Source organism: Xiphias gladius, chromosome 11, assembly GCF_016859285.1.
Source record: "Xiphias gladius isolate SHS-SW01 ecotype Sanya breed wild chromosome 11, ASM1685928v1, whole genome shotgun sequence".
Taxonomy (NCBI): Eukaryota; Metazoa; Chordata; class Actinopteri; order Istiophoriformes; family Xiphiidae; genus Xiphias; species Xiphias gladius.
The window spans coordinates 16,732,758-16,750,625 of NC_053410.1; the positions used below are offsets into that span (position 1 = coordinate 16,732,758).

Consider the following 17,868-nt stretch of genomic DNA (forward strand, 5'->3'; position numbering starts at 1 on the left):
AAATTGCGTTTTAGCTAGTATTTTATACTGTAACAGTAATGCTGGTTAAAATGCATTATATGACAGTAATTATAATGGGATACCTGTCAATCCTCATGTACACAATCAAGAGAATGGTGTACAAGTGATTTATTTATGAAACAGAACAATCTTACACTAATGTTTGTAGAAAATGTATATCTAACAACACAAGTATACAAAAATCATTTACATTTTGTGCATTGCAAACTCTCAACAAAATGAACAAGATGGAAACCAAACACGGAAGAACACGAATGCTATACAGACTAATGACAACAAGGTTGTACGCTAACACGTCCGCGATCCACACTGTACAGTCACACAGTCAAAACTTTGTTTTTAGAGACCTTCACCTGGATTCCTTTGCAGCCAACGCTGGAAAGTTTCACAACATCCATAAGTGATACTTATGTCTAGTATATGAATGAAAAAGTAAATTGTATAAAATGTTTTCACTGCATTTGATCTTCATGACTCCATCACACATAATCACTGACTGTTGAACTTCAGACTCCCAGCTGTCGATGTGATATGCCACTTGGTGCTTGGTACACAAAATTAGATTTACTGGGTATCAGGCACTTAAAATGAAATCCAGTTTAATTCATACCTTTCAAACTGATGTTATTATCTTGATCTACTTTCTTTTTTTTTTTGTAGATGCATTACAGATAAAAAGTATTTTAATATTAAGTAAGAAAAGGGTGCTTGCTACAGTTCCAGTAGCCCAATTTGCAGCCAATTTTAGTGATGGACCATTTATAAGCTCCTATAGACGCAGACTATGAGAACTGAAAAATGTCCCACATGTACCAAAGTGATATATTTCTTTGAGGACAACGAGGCCCTGTCTGGACAGCTGTGGAAATAAAGTGGCTTTTTAACATACACATCCTACTAGAATTAACTTCCTCTGGCAGCTACAATCACATACATAAACACATGCTGTGTTTATGTATGTGATTATTTAAAAAGCAGCTGATGTTTATCCTTTCCAAGGCCTCAGCAACAGCTTGTCTAAAAGATTGAACAAGTAAAGGAAGTGCATGACAACACCAAAAAACTTGCAATATTATAATGTGTTATCTTGATGTTTGTGATGTTCAATTGTGTGTTTTGTCAGTGTAAACAAATAAATAATTATTTACAAGCATAAAATGCAAACAAACAAAACAAGCAGGGCATAAATAATTTACAAAAGGAATTATTATACAGACTTAGTATAAACATCTTTGGCACTTACTAAAATTGCTTATTTAAATTGTTCACTCAAGTTCTCCATAAAAAAACACCTTCAGGATGAAAAGAATGAAGAGAAGTAGAAATGGACTTGAGACAGCTAAGTGATTATGCTTTGGTTACAGTTTATGTTTGTCAGACACTGTGATAGTTGTTCTGCAAAACAGAAGCCAATGAGTGCGCCTCTTACTCCCAAAGAGAATGAAACATATTAAAGACAGAAGAACTGAATCACTTACAAGTTGTATAAAGTAAGAAACTGTTGGAAAGCACATACAGCAAGTAAGTGGTTGTACAATGAATCCTTTAAAAATGTAGACACAGGTACACTAGTTATAATTAAATATTCTGCAGAGCCTTTTTTAAAAACTCGCCCACTCCCATCAGTTTTTCTTTCCCAGCCGGGGAAATGTATATAAGTCACAAGGAAAACTGAAATTGGCCATGGTTTCCTCTCCAGCGGATGGATCAAAGCAAAACATGGAAGAGTATGGAAAGTCTCATTTATGTCAAAATAGATTTAGCGATGGCGTACTGTTTGTTTCGATTGTTGTCTTATGTCTTCTGATGTTTTTCTATCCCACTCGGTTCAGTTATCTGAGGAAAGATTGAGAAAACAGCCTCCGTTACCGCCACATTTATGATCAAAACTAAGACACTCATTGAGATTTTCACAGTCAAAGTGCCAGAATGCAGCAACAACATGTGCATTGTGTGCGTCAAAAAGCGTGTCTGCAGTAACGCAGTGAAAAGGCTGCAGGCTCATTTTCCACTGTTGAGCACTCAACAGAAGATCTGAAGTCCTTGGACCAACACACAAGCACTTTCACAATGCGTCTGGTGCATTGCACATGGGCAAGCTGCCAAGCAGAAACGACAGAAACAACAAGCGCGACTCTTTGTCTTGCTTCAGCCAACACAAAACATGTAAACCCTCTCATCATTACCTTGTGAACACTGTTGGAAACTCCGGCTTATCTGAAGTTTGAAAAAGATGTTGAAGGTTTAAAGAGTTTGCTCACATTATTCAAACATGGAGATTTTCTCCCCCAATATCTGATCTTTGAATGTGTTCACATACGCGGCCAAACACACACACACACACACACACACACACACACACACACACACACACACACACACACACACACACACACACAAACACACTTACTGCAGCGAGCCTTTAAACATCAATAAACATCAAACATCAATTGCCTAAACTGCGTTCATGTAATGCAAATTATAGCTACATCACACTTACACCACACTGCGTTTGTTTAATTGAAGCACTTGATACCTAAAACGATATTTCTACTTAAAGAGTTATGTTATTCACTATATCTGTATGTATATCTGCGTATTTTAGAAAAATAGCTAATCCCTGCCTCAGTGACAGAATGATTTAATCTAGCTCCTCAACCCCATAAAAAAGTTTATCAGGTTTTAATTCATAGTTTAACCTCATTTAATTGAGCCGTGAACAGCTCCCCCACAGGGGCAAATGTAGGAATTACAGCGCGAATCCTTATCTGTTATTAACCACGAATATTTTTTGGTATCTTACAGTTGTAAGAAAAGCACTCAGTGCTCTTTCCTTGGGTTTGTTTGCAATATTCTGCAGTTGCATATAATTTATCCCAACTTTAAAAACCGCAATCAAACAAATCACAACTAATTAGGCACTGGTTTCCACAAATTCTAACCTTGGTGATGTCTGCTATTGTCTGCTTAGGTTGTGGTCAAAAAGGGAAAAAAAATGAATTCGAATAGGGCCCTGGCTAGATTGATGAACTATTTTCAAGTGTATTTAACACTTTTTGGTACAAAGTATCCTGTACTGCGTTGATGTAGGTGCATGAGGTGTAGTACACAAGTGTAGGTGTCTTGTTTCTCTTTCTGAAATCAAATATCATCAGGCAAACACACATATTGGAGTAACAAAGAGTTTGTACTAACCTCTACACTCATACTTGAGGTCGGAGAAGAACACCAACTCTTGCGAGAAGACAAACAAGCCTAACCTTCCTCCGGCAAACGTCTTGTCATAAACTGGTCCTGAGTCGGCCATGATCTGTTTGCCTTCGTAGACCACAACCCTGCGAGATACAGGACAAACATGAACTTCTTAATGTGGCGAGATTATGGTGCTCACAAATGTCTTATAATATCTTATATCTTTCCATTGTTTTCTGTGAGGCACTAAAAGGCCATGTGGCAGATAAACTGCAGAAGAGAGATATGATTTTTACATAAAATTACCAAAATACGCACTTTAGCTTTTTGGAATTATACAATAAAAGTTTCCTATCACTGAAGCAGAAAAACATCAGGTTCTGGTCAACTTTATTTCATACCTTATAAAACCAGTCTTTGGTCTGTGGATGAGATGCCACCTGTAGGCTGTGTAATCCTTCCAACCAATGTTTTTGGGGTCATGCCACAGAGTACGCACCTATGTAAAATAGTTAATAATACATTACATTCATACTGCTACAGCCTTTTAGAAATACCAAATAGTATTTAGAGTGCCGCCCACCTGTCCGGGAGTGTTGCCCGTGTGCCACAAAGCATTCCTGAGGTTTTCTCCAGTGCCAGTGGACGAGTTGACGACTTTGAGTGAAACGCCAGAGATGCCAAAGGCCTTGGAGGGCTTGTCCTCCCAGTAAGTCTGTGTGATCTGCTTCCACATCACTACATAAAAGCGCCCACTCGACTGGTAGCCGAACACAAAGCCTGCATAGTCATCATCTCTGTCCGTGTTCACGTACATTGTTCCACTGAAGTCCACAGCATTGAACTCATCAAAGCCTGTGATGTTGTGAAAGAAATGTTATACTAAATCTTAGGACTCTTTACAGTCAAATTGAGTTTCAAATCTCTTAAAGAGCAGTAAATTAACATGAAAAGGTTGTTGGAGATGAAGCATAGGTGTGCTGCTCACCTACTGCAATGCCTGGGTCAGAGTTGGCAGTCTGGACCAGCTCTTTGCCCTGGTGTCTGACCACCCAGTTGGGATCAATTTGTGTGGTTCCCTTAGGATCCAGGTGGACCATCTGGAACTTCCTGAAATCTGTGGCACTGATGGCATTGTTCTCCGGACACACATCAAGAATATCTGGGATACTGTCATTGTCAAAGTCATCTTTGCAGGCATCCCCTCTTCCATCGCCTGTTAAAATACAGAAATAAATAATACATCAAATAAATAGGTCTGACCTGATTTAAATTAGACATGCATGATATAAACTACATTTTTCCACAGGATGGAAAAATCTCAATTGCAGCTAATGTGAGTGTCATAATACTCCCACTGCATGGAGTGTTGAGGAGCTCCTCCAAGTCACTATTAAAATGAATGGAAAAAATAGCAATTCCTCCAGGGAAATTGGGTTTAATACCTTTGTCAAGACTAATAAGCCAAATCAGCCATCTTCTCATGCTGTGACAACTACCACTGATACTTGTAAGTATCTGAAGCCTGAAGTCTATTAGAGCCAAACTGCAGGCCAGGAGCTCACGGTGGAAAGGATGCCAGTGGCTAATGAAGGCCACTGTTTGGAAGTAGCTTGCTGCTTTCTGTCATCATCTTTGTTATTGCACAAGGGCCTAAAATGATTCTATCAAATAAACGCTATCTGATGAGCTGTTAAGAGTATGAACGCGTCAGTGTCCAGGGCCTTTCTCCTTCACGATCTGTTTCCAGTTACAGACAAAACTCCAGGTAACCCTGCTTAAATTTGGCACTGTGAATTAATCACGAGCAAAGCCTACAGGAAATAAATACTTCATGGCCTGGCGTGTGCCTTCCCGGGCGGCTCACTGAAGTCATGCAGAATGACATCACTGATGCCAACCCAGTCATTGACTCTTTCCACAGCCATCGTATTCCACACCTGCTGCGGTGGAGCTAATTGCTAACAAAACGTGAACAGTATAAAGTAACAACAGTCAGAAAATACTGGGCCTTTATATAAACTATAAATCTAGCTGTGAATTATCAATTCCCAGACTGACAAGTACAGCTACTCAATAACTCTCTCACATCAGGACAAATTACATTTAACTTAATGTGCAGGAATGTGTCATAAACAGGTCATGTGAGATTAATGGTTATAAGTAATTTTTTCAAGAATAAACTTTCACTTTAAGTATGTCATAGTGTATCTTTATGTAAAACTAGTATGTTGTTACTTACTATATAATATTTGCAACAAATAATATTTTCTCATGTTATTTTCTAGTTGTTGTGCTCCTACTGTTCATATTTTGACTTAAACCGCACTACATATTACACGTTTATTACAAAGTACAAAATCTGTTGGTTACTATGAAGTTAGCTACCTTTGACTCTGGCAAATGTAAACACAAGTAGTTTGTAGTTGAGTAGGAAAATTTCTGAACTCTTTGTATTGACATGTCTGCATTAATAACATCAACAGCTAGACTCACATGATTCAAAAGCACATGGCATGCAACCGACGCCGCAACATTTAAACCCTTTAAATGTTTCATCCTCACCATCAGAGTCCAGCTGGTCTGCATTGGGCGTTAGTCTGCAGTTGTCCTTGTCGTCAGGTATACCATCATTATCATCATCATAGTCACATGCGTCTCCTTTGCCATCCTTGTCATGGTCAGCCTGGTTGGCGTTGGCCACATAGGGACAGTTGTCCAGGTTGTTCTGATGGCCGTCTTCGTCGATGTCCTGGTTATTGTCACACTGATCTCCAACCAGGTCATTGTCCACGTCAGTCTGTTGGATAAATAGAGATGTTAACAGTGTTAACGCCTCCAGTGCCTAATCCTGTACTTGAATGTGTCATTATATTCAGTGTGGTACAGTACCTGGTCAGGATTGTGCAGCATTGGACAGTTGTCACACTGGTCACCAACTCCATCCATGTCAGTGTCCTTCTGGTCAGTGTTGTACACATAGGGGCAGTTGTCGTTTTCATTCAGAATTTCTGGAAAAAAAAAAGGGCAGTTGATGACGATTCATTTTCTTGAGAATTTAAGTCATAAATATAATAATTAGCTGCCTTAGACGGACTGATTATAGTATTTTATGAGTTTAGTTTAGGCTTGTCTGTTTTACCATCTCCATCAATGTCCACTGCGCAGGCGTCCCCTTCTCCGTTGTGGTCGGTGTCTATTTGAGCAGGGTTGTTTTCATAGGGACAGTTGTCACATCGGTCACCAACTTCATCCTTGTCAAAGTCAAACTGACGAGGATTGTAAAGGAGGGGACAGTTGTCCTGTGGTGGAAAGCAAATATTTGTTAGGGAATTATTTGATTAAACTGAATCCGATCATAGAATAAAATACGTCCATGTGTTAAAGACTCTCTTACCCTCTCATCTAGAATTCCATCGTTGTCGTCATCCTTGTCACAAGCATCTCCTTGACCATCTCTGTCAAAGTCTTCTTGTCCAGAGTTGGGAAGGTTAGGGCAGTTGTCCTGGAATGGTAGTGTTAAACTCAGATGTTTTCAGATACAACTGTTTAGACTGATTGTAGGATAGGATACATCAGATAAGATGACAAAGTTCAATGAAATACCTTCTTGCAGTGAGAAGTGGCATTGGCACCACACACAAGGTTCTGATTGGGCCAGCCATCCAAGTCTGAGTCTTCTCCACAAATGAAGCCATCTCCAGCGTAACCAGTCCTACATTCACACTTGTACATTGGGTCACTAAAGTGGCTGATGTACATACATTCTGCAAATCTGTGACAGTTGTGGGTCTTGTCCTTGCATGGGTTCTCTGGCTCACAAACCTAAAGAAAAAAGGGGCAGGTTGAACTGTAATATGAGTATTGTCGCCGACCAGATCCAACATCAATGACACTGGATGTGATCTGACTGAATAAGAAAAAAAGATGGCCCTCCATGCTCATGTCGTCAGTCGTTTTTTGACAGCTTCTGATGATAGGCTCAAGTCAAGAGTACTTATTTTACCACTACTCCTCATAGCTTTCTTTTTGGAAGGTCATTCCAAACTGACGGCTACTCCAAAATGATGTGAAGGATTAAGGGAGAGATTTTGGACACAGCAAAAATGTGGGGCAATTCTGGGCACAGTTGATTGTATGAAATCCAAATGAATGCATCATATACCCCACTACGATCCACTGTTACCCCTTTATTGCAGCACAAGGTATTCACAGCTGGCACTCATTACCAGAGGATGAAGAATAACTCCAGTTTGGATGCCACTCCATGAGCTCATAGAGCAGAAAGTGACAGCAAGAACAGACCTTTGATCACAACTGCGAAATGGAGCCCCTTAATGCCAGCAATGAGACAGTTTCCTTTTTCCCTAATCAATTAGTGAAACTTGTGCATCAAATTAAAGACGAGCAGCTGCAGAAACCAAAGAGTAACAAAATGCTCCACGAGGGATGTTATGCATGTGCAGGTCAGAGTGGCACGGCAAGTTTTTCAGTTGTCCAGGGACTATGTGAATTCAGCGATCACAAGGGAGCAGAAGACAGTGTGTTCCACTCAAGTGGTTAATGTGGCATATATGACATGTCATATTACCTGCAATATAGCTAAAATTTAGGACAGTAGTAGTTTTAAAGGTATTGTGGGTAGAGCCAAAATTAAAAAAAAACTTTGCATTGTTTTGCTTGAATAAAAGCGCTGATCCATTCAACATTTACAGTAAAATACAGTATGAAGAACTGTTTGTTTGTTGCCCAGGGCCTCCCCTTCAACACTGTGCAAACACTCACACTGCAAGAATGAGGCTTATAAATCACCCAAGCTGCTGCCTCCATTATTCATAAATTTGGATCTGACATACAAAAATCCACGCTACTGCTTCTGAAAATCTGTCTGGATTGAAAGGCCCCATATTGTACCCTTTCCTTTATCACTTTGGTTCTCGCTTCTTCCAAAGTTACCCTTATTTGAATGGCTTCCAATCAATAGTCTGTTACCGGCACTGAATGAGAGTAACTTCAACCCACCTGTTTGTTCTTCTTGGCAGCCTCCACACCCATGCCGAAAGGCTGAGTGCCCTTGTAGCGCTTTGGACAGGGCAGGCAGTGGAAACCTGGATTGGTGTTGACGCAGCGTTGCATTCCATTCACTTTGTAGCAAACATCAGACACCATATCACACTGGAGGAGGGAAAGAGAGGCATCAGTAAAATGCTAACAAATAGATACATGAATTAATTCTTGAACACAAGTCCTGTTTGTGTGCATAAGAAAAACAGGAACTTCTACCTCATTAATGTCTTCGCAGTGGGTACCATTTCCACGGAAACCAGCAGGGCATGGGCCACACTCCCAGGATCCATCTGGAGAGCTGTTGCAGTCCACTCCCCCAAAGCAGGGGTTAGACAGACAGCCATCTGCATGGGATTTAGATTAAATGAATGGATACAAACAAGGGAAACTTAGTTAAACATTGCTGGATAAATCTGTATAGCGCATCTCTAAATGATTCAAATTTAATTTGTAATGGTTTTTATGGTTTTTTACTTGATGCTCCAAGATCAAGCCCCACTAGCTGGGACAGATACTGCATTTACAGTATAACCTGAAAACCCAGACTTTAAAGGGGTGGCTCACCCAAATTACAAGAAACACATATTTTGTCAATTGAAGGTATTTGGTCATAAACCAAAGTACTGGACACATTTAAATTTTGACCTTATGAGGATGTGAGAGGAAAAGTCAGGGAATCATCAACATCAGTAGATCCTCTTGGGACTGTGAATGTTGTACATAATTTCATGACAATTCATTCAATAGTTGCTGACATATATGAGTCTGGACCAAAGTGATGGACCAACCAACAGGGCTATGCTGCTATCATGGCTAAAAACAGAATGTAAAGTTACTGGTGCTCACCAACGGGACATTCCTCTTTGTTACAGCTGTTGCTGTCGTTGGCTTCCCCGGTACACTTCTTGCCGCCATACTGAGGTTGAGGGCTGTTGCACTCACGCATCCGACTTTTGACCCCCCCGCCGCATGTTGCTGAACAGGTTGCCCATGGAGACCAAGGACCCCAACCACCATCAACTAAAAAGAGGCATACAAAGGCAGATGTTCAGGAGTTAATTGTTCACATCGAGTATTATTTCTAAATAAAATCATGTCAAAATTCAAAGTCCAAAATCTGAAAAGCAGCCAGAGTGAGAAGCCTGGAACTTAATACTACAAGAGAAAACATATTGAGCTGATTTGGGTCAAAATTTCCTGAAAGATGGGCCAAAACATATGGGAAATGTAGCCTCAAGGGAGCCATGAGGCACACGAAGTCTAGCTGTTCGACAGGGATGATAGCTGCTGTTATGGAGATACTGCTGCTGAATGTTCCCCTCAGGCTGAAATACTCACTGGGACACGGGTTGGCAGTGCAGCGCTGAGTCTCTCTCCCATTTCCTTCGCAGTCTTTTCCCCCCAGCTGTGGCACAGGAGCATTGCAGTGTCGTATCCTGGTAATCTGTCCTTCTCCACAGGTCACTGAGCAGGACGACCATGGCGACCACAAACTCCACCCTCCGTCCTGGCGAACTGGATATCGAACGTCAAACATATCATCAGAGATCACCAAAACACATGTAATGTATTATCCTCTCGACTTCCATTAAGTCAAACAGCTACAGACATGTATAATTTGCAAAAGTAAAAAAAAACAAAAAAAAAAACACTGCATTTTCTACAAGTAAACATTATGTGATGCTGGTGATGACGGCTCACTTTCAAAGATTTCTAAGATATTTGCGCCAGTTTTTATATCACTGTGGGTAGAGTATCCTTGCAGTAGTTAACTGATTCAGTCACTCACACAGACGCAGTGTAATGTTAGCTGCAAGCAATAACAATTGCTAATCTCACAATTCATCACACACCCGGTTCATCAGTTTCGGGATCAGGCACAGAGAAAACTCCTGACACTTCACCTCCTATATGGTACATCTAATGATCAAATTCATTAGTATTTTATATTTCTGCATGGCAGGCAGTGGTGAGTCATGCACTGTGGAAAAGCCTCTCAGCCAGTGATTTATTTGGCATTTACCTTGACTGGGCACACCCGACCATGCGATCCAGCTCTTCACTCGGATTTAGCCTCACTCAGATGGATCCATTTTCAACAGATTTATGGAAGCATGAACTTGGTGTTTTGCACTTCGGAGAATCTCATCTCATATTTAACTCAGTGCTGAGATTTTCCACAGTTCCATCATTTTCCTCCCTCCCATACGTCATTCTGTTATTTGTTTTAGATTATTGTGTAGTTGCGGGAGTGGAGGACACATACTTGGTTCAAGATAAAATCACCAGCACTAAGGCAGTTACTACTGGATGTCAACTATTTAAATGAAAACTGAGTTATAGGTGATAAACTGTTTAAAAAATATCCTCACCACGGCTGTCACATTTGCCCAGGCTACACTTGCGGGTCTGAATGGAAGGTCCGGTGCAGGGGTTACTGGTTGCATCACATGACCGTCCCCTCTGTTGAGTTCCTGTCCCACAGGTGACTGTACACTCTGTCCACTCTGACCAGGGGGACCAACCATCCTCAATGCCTCGAGCTGGAAGAAGTACAAGCATGAAGTGAACATTTTGTTCCTTTTTTTGCATAAGAAAAAGTCCCATATCCACTCATTGTTAAAACTGAATAATAAAAGTACTGGGAATAGATCATTTCTGCACTGTTTTTATACTTTATATCAGCCTGTTTATTACATGACCTCATCAGAAACCCACACTGGCCACTCTGAGTGTCTTATATTTTGACCAATAAGTATACAGGTCACTCACAAAGACAAACTGGCAACAACAATACTGTGGTATTAAAGCTTAATATGTGTGGAATATTGTTTTTATGGCATATTACACCATTAATTCAAAATAGCATGCATGCATAAAACCGCATGTGTGTTTATAATTGTGTTTATATGCTAGCTGCACTGGCTAATAGGATGGTCCGATTACTTACGCACGCACGAGGGACAGCACTCGCCATCATTAAATGAGGGGCTGGCACAGGCCACCGGGGGACATGTAATTTGGTGACACACGATCTTCGACTCCTGCCATCAATAAATATTAGAGATATATCAGGGTCACTGCTATCCACTGTGAATCTGTACATATTTCCTTATGACTTGGCACTACCTGGCAAGTACATTTGGTGCAGCTATCTACAACCCAGTCTTCCTTATCGTCAAACAGGCGGCCATCCTGCCAGCACATGTTTTTCTCTTTAGAATTCTTCATCCTCCCAAGGGCCTCCTTCATGACTGTGTTCTCCTCTGTCTGAACATACAACAAAAGACGTATATGCAGTAGGAGAGGAGATCAGTCAGAAATGAATAGGACACACTCATGATACAGGTAAACTGCATTCATTTAAGGATGTGAAGGTATACACCTGCTCGCAAACTGATTCTTTTAAAAGAGCAAATGTGAGGTTACTTTTCACCAGGTGGAAAGAGGAACAGTTTTGTTTCTCATGTAGATGTCATTTCTATATTAGTAAGATTCCCAATGTTCAAGTCAAGTCATGTTCCAGACTAGTTGAACATTACGTTAAACATGAATAATTAAGGGCCATATGGAGCATCCTAACACCCTTTCAGTATCCTGCCAACATACATTCCTCTCCAGTTCAGTGATGCTTTGAGGTCGACAAGGTTGTATCATCCTGAGACGCCTCATGAGAAAACTTAAATGAACTCAAAAAAGTACACCTACACAAAAAAGCTACTCCACTGTATTAACTAGAATAATTGTAAAAAAATTTTTTTTTAAATGTGCTTCTCAGTTTTTTAGTATTACTAGGAAAATAACCCATTGAAAAGTGCAATGCACACTGTAACCTCCAACCCAATTGGAGACTAGGGGATTTCTGGCTGGAATCCTCAATAGTTGGGAAATGTCAGTTGATAAACTACTGCCAAAGGTTTGTGTGTGTGTGTGTGTGTGTATGTTTGTGTGTGTGTATGTGCGCACGTGCACCCTCCTTTTGAAAAAGGGAGGCAGCAGTGTGCAGCACTAGAATCTAAGACACCACTCGGTCTGGAAGAGCCTCAGGGACCCTTCTCATCCCAGCCTTTTTTTTTTTTTTTCCCCCCAAGGTTCATGCCCAGACTCTCTTATTGCTGGGAGGCTCCCAGAGGAAACACATGCCTGTTTAAACACAACCAGACATTAGACTGGACCTATCGCTGCCAGGGGAACACTTCCTATATCCACATGTAACATGTCATAAAATCTGTCTGACTCACGCTGCCACAGATAGCAGGAGTCAAACGGGTTCAGCCATTACAGGCAACTCTATAAACAGTCCTGCGGCTACTTACTGTTTGCTTTCCAACCAATGTGGGTTACCTAGTAACCCAATTCAAACCTCTTAACTCCTGGCTGCCACACTGAGGATTGTAAAATTTATTTTCCTAAAATGTCAATTTTCTCTAAAATGTTAATTTTCTTCCCTCACACAAAGAAAGACAGTGGTGATGTCATATTCATCACTGAAACTGGCCTGTAAAGTATGGTAAAAAAAAAAAAAAAGGCAGTAGCTTATCTCAAACAAACACAAGTCAGTTATTTGATTTACATCATGTAAGAGAGAATCAGTCAGGTTAACAAATTTGTCGTGTCTAATACTTACCACTTTTTGCAAGCCATCAATAAGGTTACTGACAACAACACGAAGGCCTTTGAGTTCCTGGAACATGGTGCTAAGTTCCTCGCAGGAGCGTTCGCACATGTCTGCGCTCGTCTCATCTGTCTTCTGGCCTATAACGTTTGTAGTGATGGAGGGACTCACATCCAGAACTTCTGTATTCTCGCTAACAGTATTGGCAGTAACTGGAGGGGCAAAAAAAGAGACATCAAGGTAATTGGGCAAGCAAGCAAATGAATGATGATGGGAAACATATTTGAGATATGATGGTTGAAACATAAGGACTCTGCTCAGGGAATGAATCAATTTCCTGTTTTTCTGTAGTTGGTCAAAAGATCACAACAATACTGTGATTACAATGTTTATTGTGTACCCAAAAACAGATGTTCAGTCAGCGGTGTTTGAGTTGAAAAATGTATTTGTTTGAAACTGTGACAGTAAATCTTTCCACTGAAGAGGACAACAGGATTGACTGTGGGAGGATCGGAAAGGATGGCATTGCGAAGCTCAAATAGCAGATATCTGGGTGTTCCTATGAGTGATGGGAAAACCACAACATTGTCATAAATCTTCATGACCTTTTAGATAAGTGGACACTTCCAATATGAACTTAACAGACTGGAGTGACCACACAGATGGATTTACAAGGAGCCTGTGAAGCCCATGGACTTTCTCTTACAGCTGATCAGTAGCACAGTCACCAGAGATACCCCTGTCTAGATGTCAACACACTTGAATCCAAAGTTTGAGAAAATCCCTGGAGTCACAGAATTTATCATTCATTACTAACAACAAGGGCTTTACACTACAAACTCTTGTCCTTCAGTGCACGATGTGAAAGGGAAAGCAATCTTCAACTACAGGGTTGTTTGAAGGGCATGAAATGAGGCCAAATGTTGGGTCTTCTTTGCACAATCTGCAAATTTGGAGCAGGAAGTCCAGCCCAGAGTGACGTGTCTGCTGTGGTCTTTGTACAACACAGAAAGGGAAAAAAAACACAAATCATAGAGTAGGACAGGGCATCTTTTGGGGGTGGAGTTTGCGTTAAACCATATGAAATTTTGAGTATCTGTTCTTTACATTCCCTCAATTTACCCCTCAAATTATCCCAACAGTTGGTATCTCTAACAACTTAACCCCTTTCTTTCATATCATGAAGATTATGAATGTTTGATACCAAAAACAAAAAAACAAGACAGATATCAATGGTCCATGGAATGCCTGTCATTCAGCCATATCTGCAACTAGTGGGGATCTTGCTTTGTAAATTGGTGAAAATTAATAGTGGACCAGGGACTCTCAATCAAGAGGTCATCTAAATTGCCCAATGATGTCCCATTGTAGCCAGTGCTATGTTTTCTTTCCTTTTCAGTCTGCTGGATTCATTCAAATCTCAGGAGGGCTTCACACTGTGTGTGTGTGTGTGTGTGTGTGTGTGTGTGTGTGTGTGTGTGCGTGCGTGTGTGTGTGTGTGTGTGTGTGTGTGTGAACGCGTGCTAGCTTGTCTGTGAAAGCATTTACACTTTCTTTTCTCCCTGATAGACATTCTCTACTTTCTCATAAGAGATGGAGGAAAGAATTAAAAAAGACCAAAAAGCTTGATTAGGTTTAATACTGCTCATTAATGTCCAACATGACAATTTTTATTTGTGTGGGTTGTGTGGGTTTATGAGTGACTTTTGGCATTGAAATTGCTACCAGTGCAGAACCTTGACTGGTACCAGCCAGCATGCAGGAAACTTCAGGTCTCTGTGACATGTGTTAAACAAATAAACTCATTCAGCTGGAATTCAACACTGCTTGTGGCAACAGAAATGCAACAACGGTCCTATCACGCATAAACTGGCACACTGCATGTGGATTTGCTCTGTCACAGCAAACCAAAAACACTGTTTCCAGATCTGGTGACCCTTTAGCTTTCCTGTAAAGGATGACATTTACTGCAGGCACTCTTTGCGTGAGCCCCGCTGAGGATCATGAGGTACTATTCCTCATGAGAGCAGAGATTCAGCTGAGAAAAGCAACCCAATCAGCCAATTCATGACTTCAACTTGTGTGTGTGTGTTTGTGTGTGCAGCTGGAGGTGGAAGCTCCCCGCTCTGCAGCATACCCTTCACTTTCTCTTTTCTATTTTCTTTCCCAGAGCATTATCCCGAGTCTACTGCCAAAGGAAATAAATGTAAGCATCTGTATCTCCTTTTGTCCACCACGCACATTGCTTGTCCTTAAGCCATTGCATTGACACTGCTGTTTCCGTAAATATGAAGTAATGGTGGGAGATCTTGCCACGTATCAAATCTGTAAGCTTTTTGATCCTATTAAAAAAAAAAGAAAGAGCTAAATTCATACAAAGGGAAGTCAGCTGAGAAGGCTGAACTGTTTGGTCTGGAAAGTTGCTGTGATTGCTGCTTAACAAAACACAGATACCATGCTTCGGAGGATTGCATGTGAATGAATTTCCCTCTCACATCTGCAAGGTATCGGGCTCCAAACAGTTTGAAAAATATTCTTATTTTGAATCATCTTTTGGATTATAAAAATCACACACACATACAAAAAAAATTATTTGTTTATTTATTTGATTGAAATTGATCCAATAGAGCAGGAACTCTAGGGTGAATGCTGGTTTAAACGCCTTAGACAGAACCACTCTTACCTAACTTTGTGATCTCGCAGTCTCTGTCTAGGAGGACGTCTTCCACGGGGATGTCAAAGATGAAACGCACATTCTGCAGAAGGCCCTGTTTGGTAAGAAAAGGTGTGTCTCAATCACTGCCGTTACAGTCTCTATTACATACTTTGGCTACTTTAGCATAATTCAGAAGTGACATACTATATGTCTGTATGTCAGTGTGTAATCAGTCTAAAAAAACACATTCACACTCGAACAAAAAAAGTTCATTCTTGACCTTGTCACACACATTTGCACTCATTTTCACACACAAGGGGCAATTTAGAGTCTAAATTTGGAGCCGTGTCCACACAGAAAGACCAGGGCAACGCTGAGCCATCCCTGCCACACTTTGAAGAGGGATTACTTTAGTCTCTATTTCTGGAAACTGCTGTTAAAACAAGCCTCTATTATAAGCTTAGTGTAGACCACAGTTTTGTTTTTCCTTTAACTTCTGAGAGGTGACAAAACATTGCAGGGTCAGTTCACAAAGGGACTTAAGTAGAAAGGCAAGTAAAGCTCCCAGATCCTGGGAAATCCTTGTCTAACTACCAAAAAGCCATAGTCTTGGACTTACCCTGAAGTGGTTCTCCCGGATGGATCCCTTGGCAACATACATGCGGCTTCCCTCAGCGTGTAAGTGCTCATAGAAAGGCTCATCCAGGATGAAGCTGTCTATCAGGTTGCAGCCCACAAACAGGTTTGCATTTTCTCCATGAACATGAAGTGTGATATTCTTCCACTGTGAGTCAGACAGGTCCACATCCTCGAACGAAACCACGTTCTGCGAGCCGTCCACCCAGTATACCAGGTCCAGAGTGTTGGCCCGTCCATTGGACACGATCTCAAATTGCCGCCGGCCATCGGGGCCCTCAAAACCAATCAGGGTGCCCCGTGAGGCGCGGTCCTGGCGTATGCTGGCCACAAACACAAAGCCCTCATTGTTTTGGATCTGTCGTAGTATTTGTTTTAGTATGGGGGGGCTCACTGGGGGAATGTGGTCGAAGCGGATGAAGCGGTAAGCAGGGATATCTGAGTTTTGGCCCCGGAACTGTTTGGCCCCCAGAGTTTTGCGTGTGATGTGGCTGATTTCAAACAAGTCGAACGATGTCTCGTCCTCCTGCTCACCATCTGTAAATAAGGCAAGAGGAAATGCAAATGGACAATCATATTAGGGGAAGAGCAGCATGCATAGGCCCCTCAGAATCACTGTCTTAAGTGAAACAGTGGCAAATATGTGTGTGTGTGTGTGTGTGGTGGTGGGGGTTTATTCTTCAGTTTCCTCTCGAAATGGATGACTGCACCTTAACTCAGTAAGACTTAATATTGAGTTAGTGTCAACAATAACAATAATTGTATGAATACCCATTAATATTATCATTACTTTGAATTATTATTATTATAGCAATTTACACATTTACAAGTTTTCCGCTTACCTTGAGTTAAGGCGTGGAGGAAATTAAAAGATAGGAGCAGCAAGAATAGACTTCTCCTGAGTATCATATCTCCTTCAAAAAAAAAAAAAAAAAACAAGAGAAATGGGGTTTTTATGAGTTTTTTTAAGTCACTCTTTTTTTTTGACATCCCGGGTCCATCTCATATGTTGAGCTTGCGCTTGAGCCTCTCAGTTACACAGTGAACAATAAGAAAAGAAAAGAAAAAACATTTTAAAAAATGAAGCGAGATGATAAAGCAACAATAGAGGATAGAATCAGCTACAGTAAAGCCTGCGCAGCATCACATACGCTCTGCTCTTGACATTGACGGAGAGAAATCGCGATCATCTTTCTAGATGTTCGTGACATTCGTCTCGTACATTATTTCTCCACGTAGAAAAAGCTCAGCGATAAATAGGCCGTCGTGCCCCCCGTGTAACTTACCTGACGAAGGCGCACTTTTTATTTTCGGATTCAGTCAGAGAACGAGAAATCCGACAGCAAGAAAAATTAAAAAAAAAAAAAAAAAAAAAAAAAAAAAAGTTCAAATCGGGAGGGGGGGGGGGGAAACAAAAAAAAGCAACTTCTTCGATGATCTGAGCCGATGACTCTATGAGTGAGAAGTGGTATCTCCTATTAGCCTCGTGTGTGAAAACAAAAACGTAAAGTCCACTTCGGCTCACTACATCCACAGTCTGGAGGACTCGAGGCGCAACAGTGACTGAGGCGCTCGCCTCCCTCCTCTTATATAGAGACGCTCGGGGAGCCTGTCAGTCAAAGTCCTTTGGGTACGAACCGTTTGCGACCGGCTGTTGAGAGACGGTTACATAATTATCATC

The 17,868-nt window shown here is 41.1% G+C and overlaps 1 protein-coding gene across 1 annotated transcript; it reads right to left on the bottom strand.

The window, feature by feature from the left end:
* Window positions 1-653: 653 nt before the first annotated feature.
* thbs2a (thrombospondin 2a) lies at window positions 654-17,540 on the bottom strand. The gene is made up of 23 exons (XM_040138754.1): window positions 17,474-17,540; window positions 17,030-17,101; window positions 16,171-16,724; window positions 15,579-15,663; window positions 12,908-13,107; window positions 11,410-11,550; window positions 11,231-11,324; window positions 10,653-10,823; window positions 9,619-9,795; window positions 9,127-9,300; window positions 8,497-8,624; window positions 8,236-8,388; window positions 6,820-7,038; window positions 6,611-6,718; window positions 6,356-6,515; window positions 6,106-6,224; window positions 5,779-6,013; window positions 4,202-4,429; window positions 3,797-4,068; window positions 3,615-3,712; window positions 3,217-3,356; window positions 2,208-2,238; window positions 654-1,857 (listed from the first exon to the last, which is right to left on the bottom strand). The coding sequence occupies exons 2-23, from the start codon at window positions 17,094-17,096 to the stop codon at window positions 1,854-1,856; spliced, it is 3,558 nt and encodes a 1,185-aa protein (XP_039994688.1). The 5' UTR covers window positions 17,097-17,101; window positions 17,474-17,540; the 3' UTR covers window positions 654-1,853.
* Window positions 17,541-17,868: the final 328 nt, after the last annotated feature.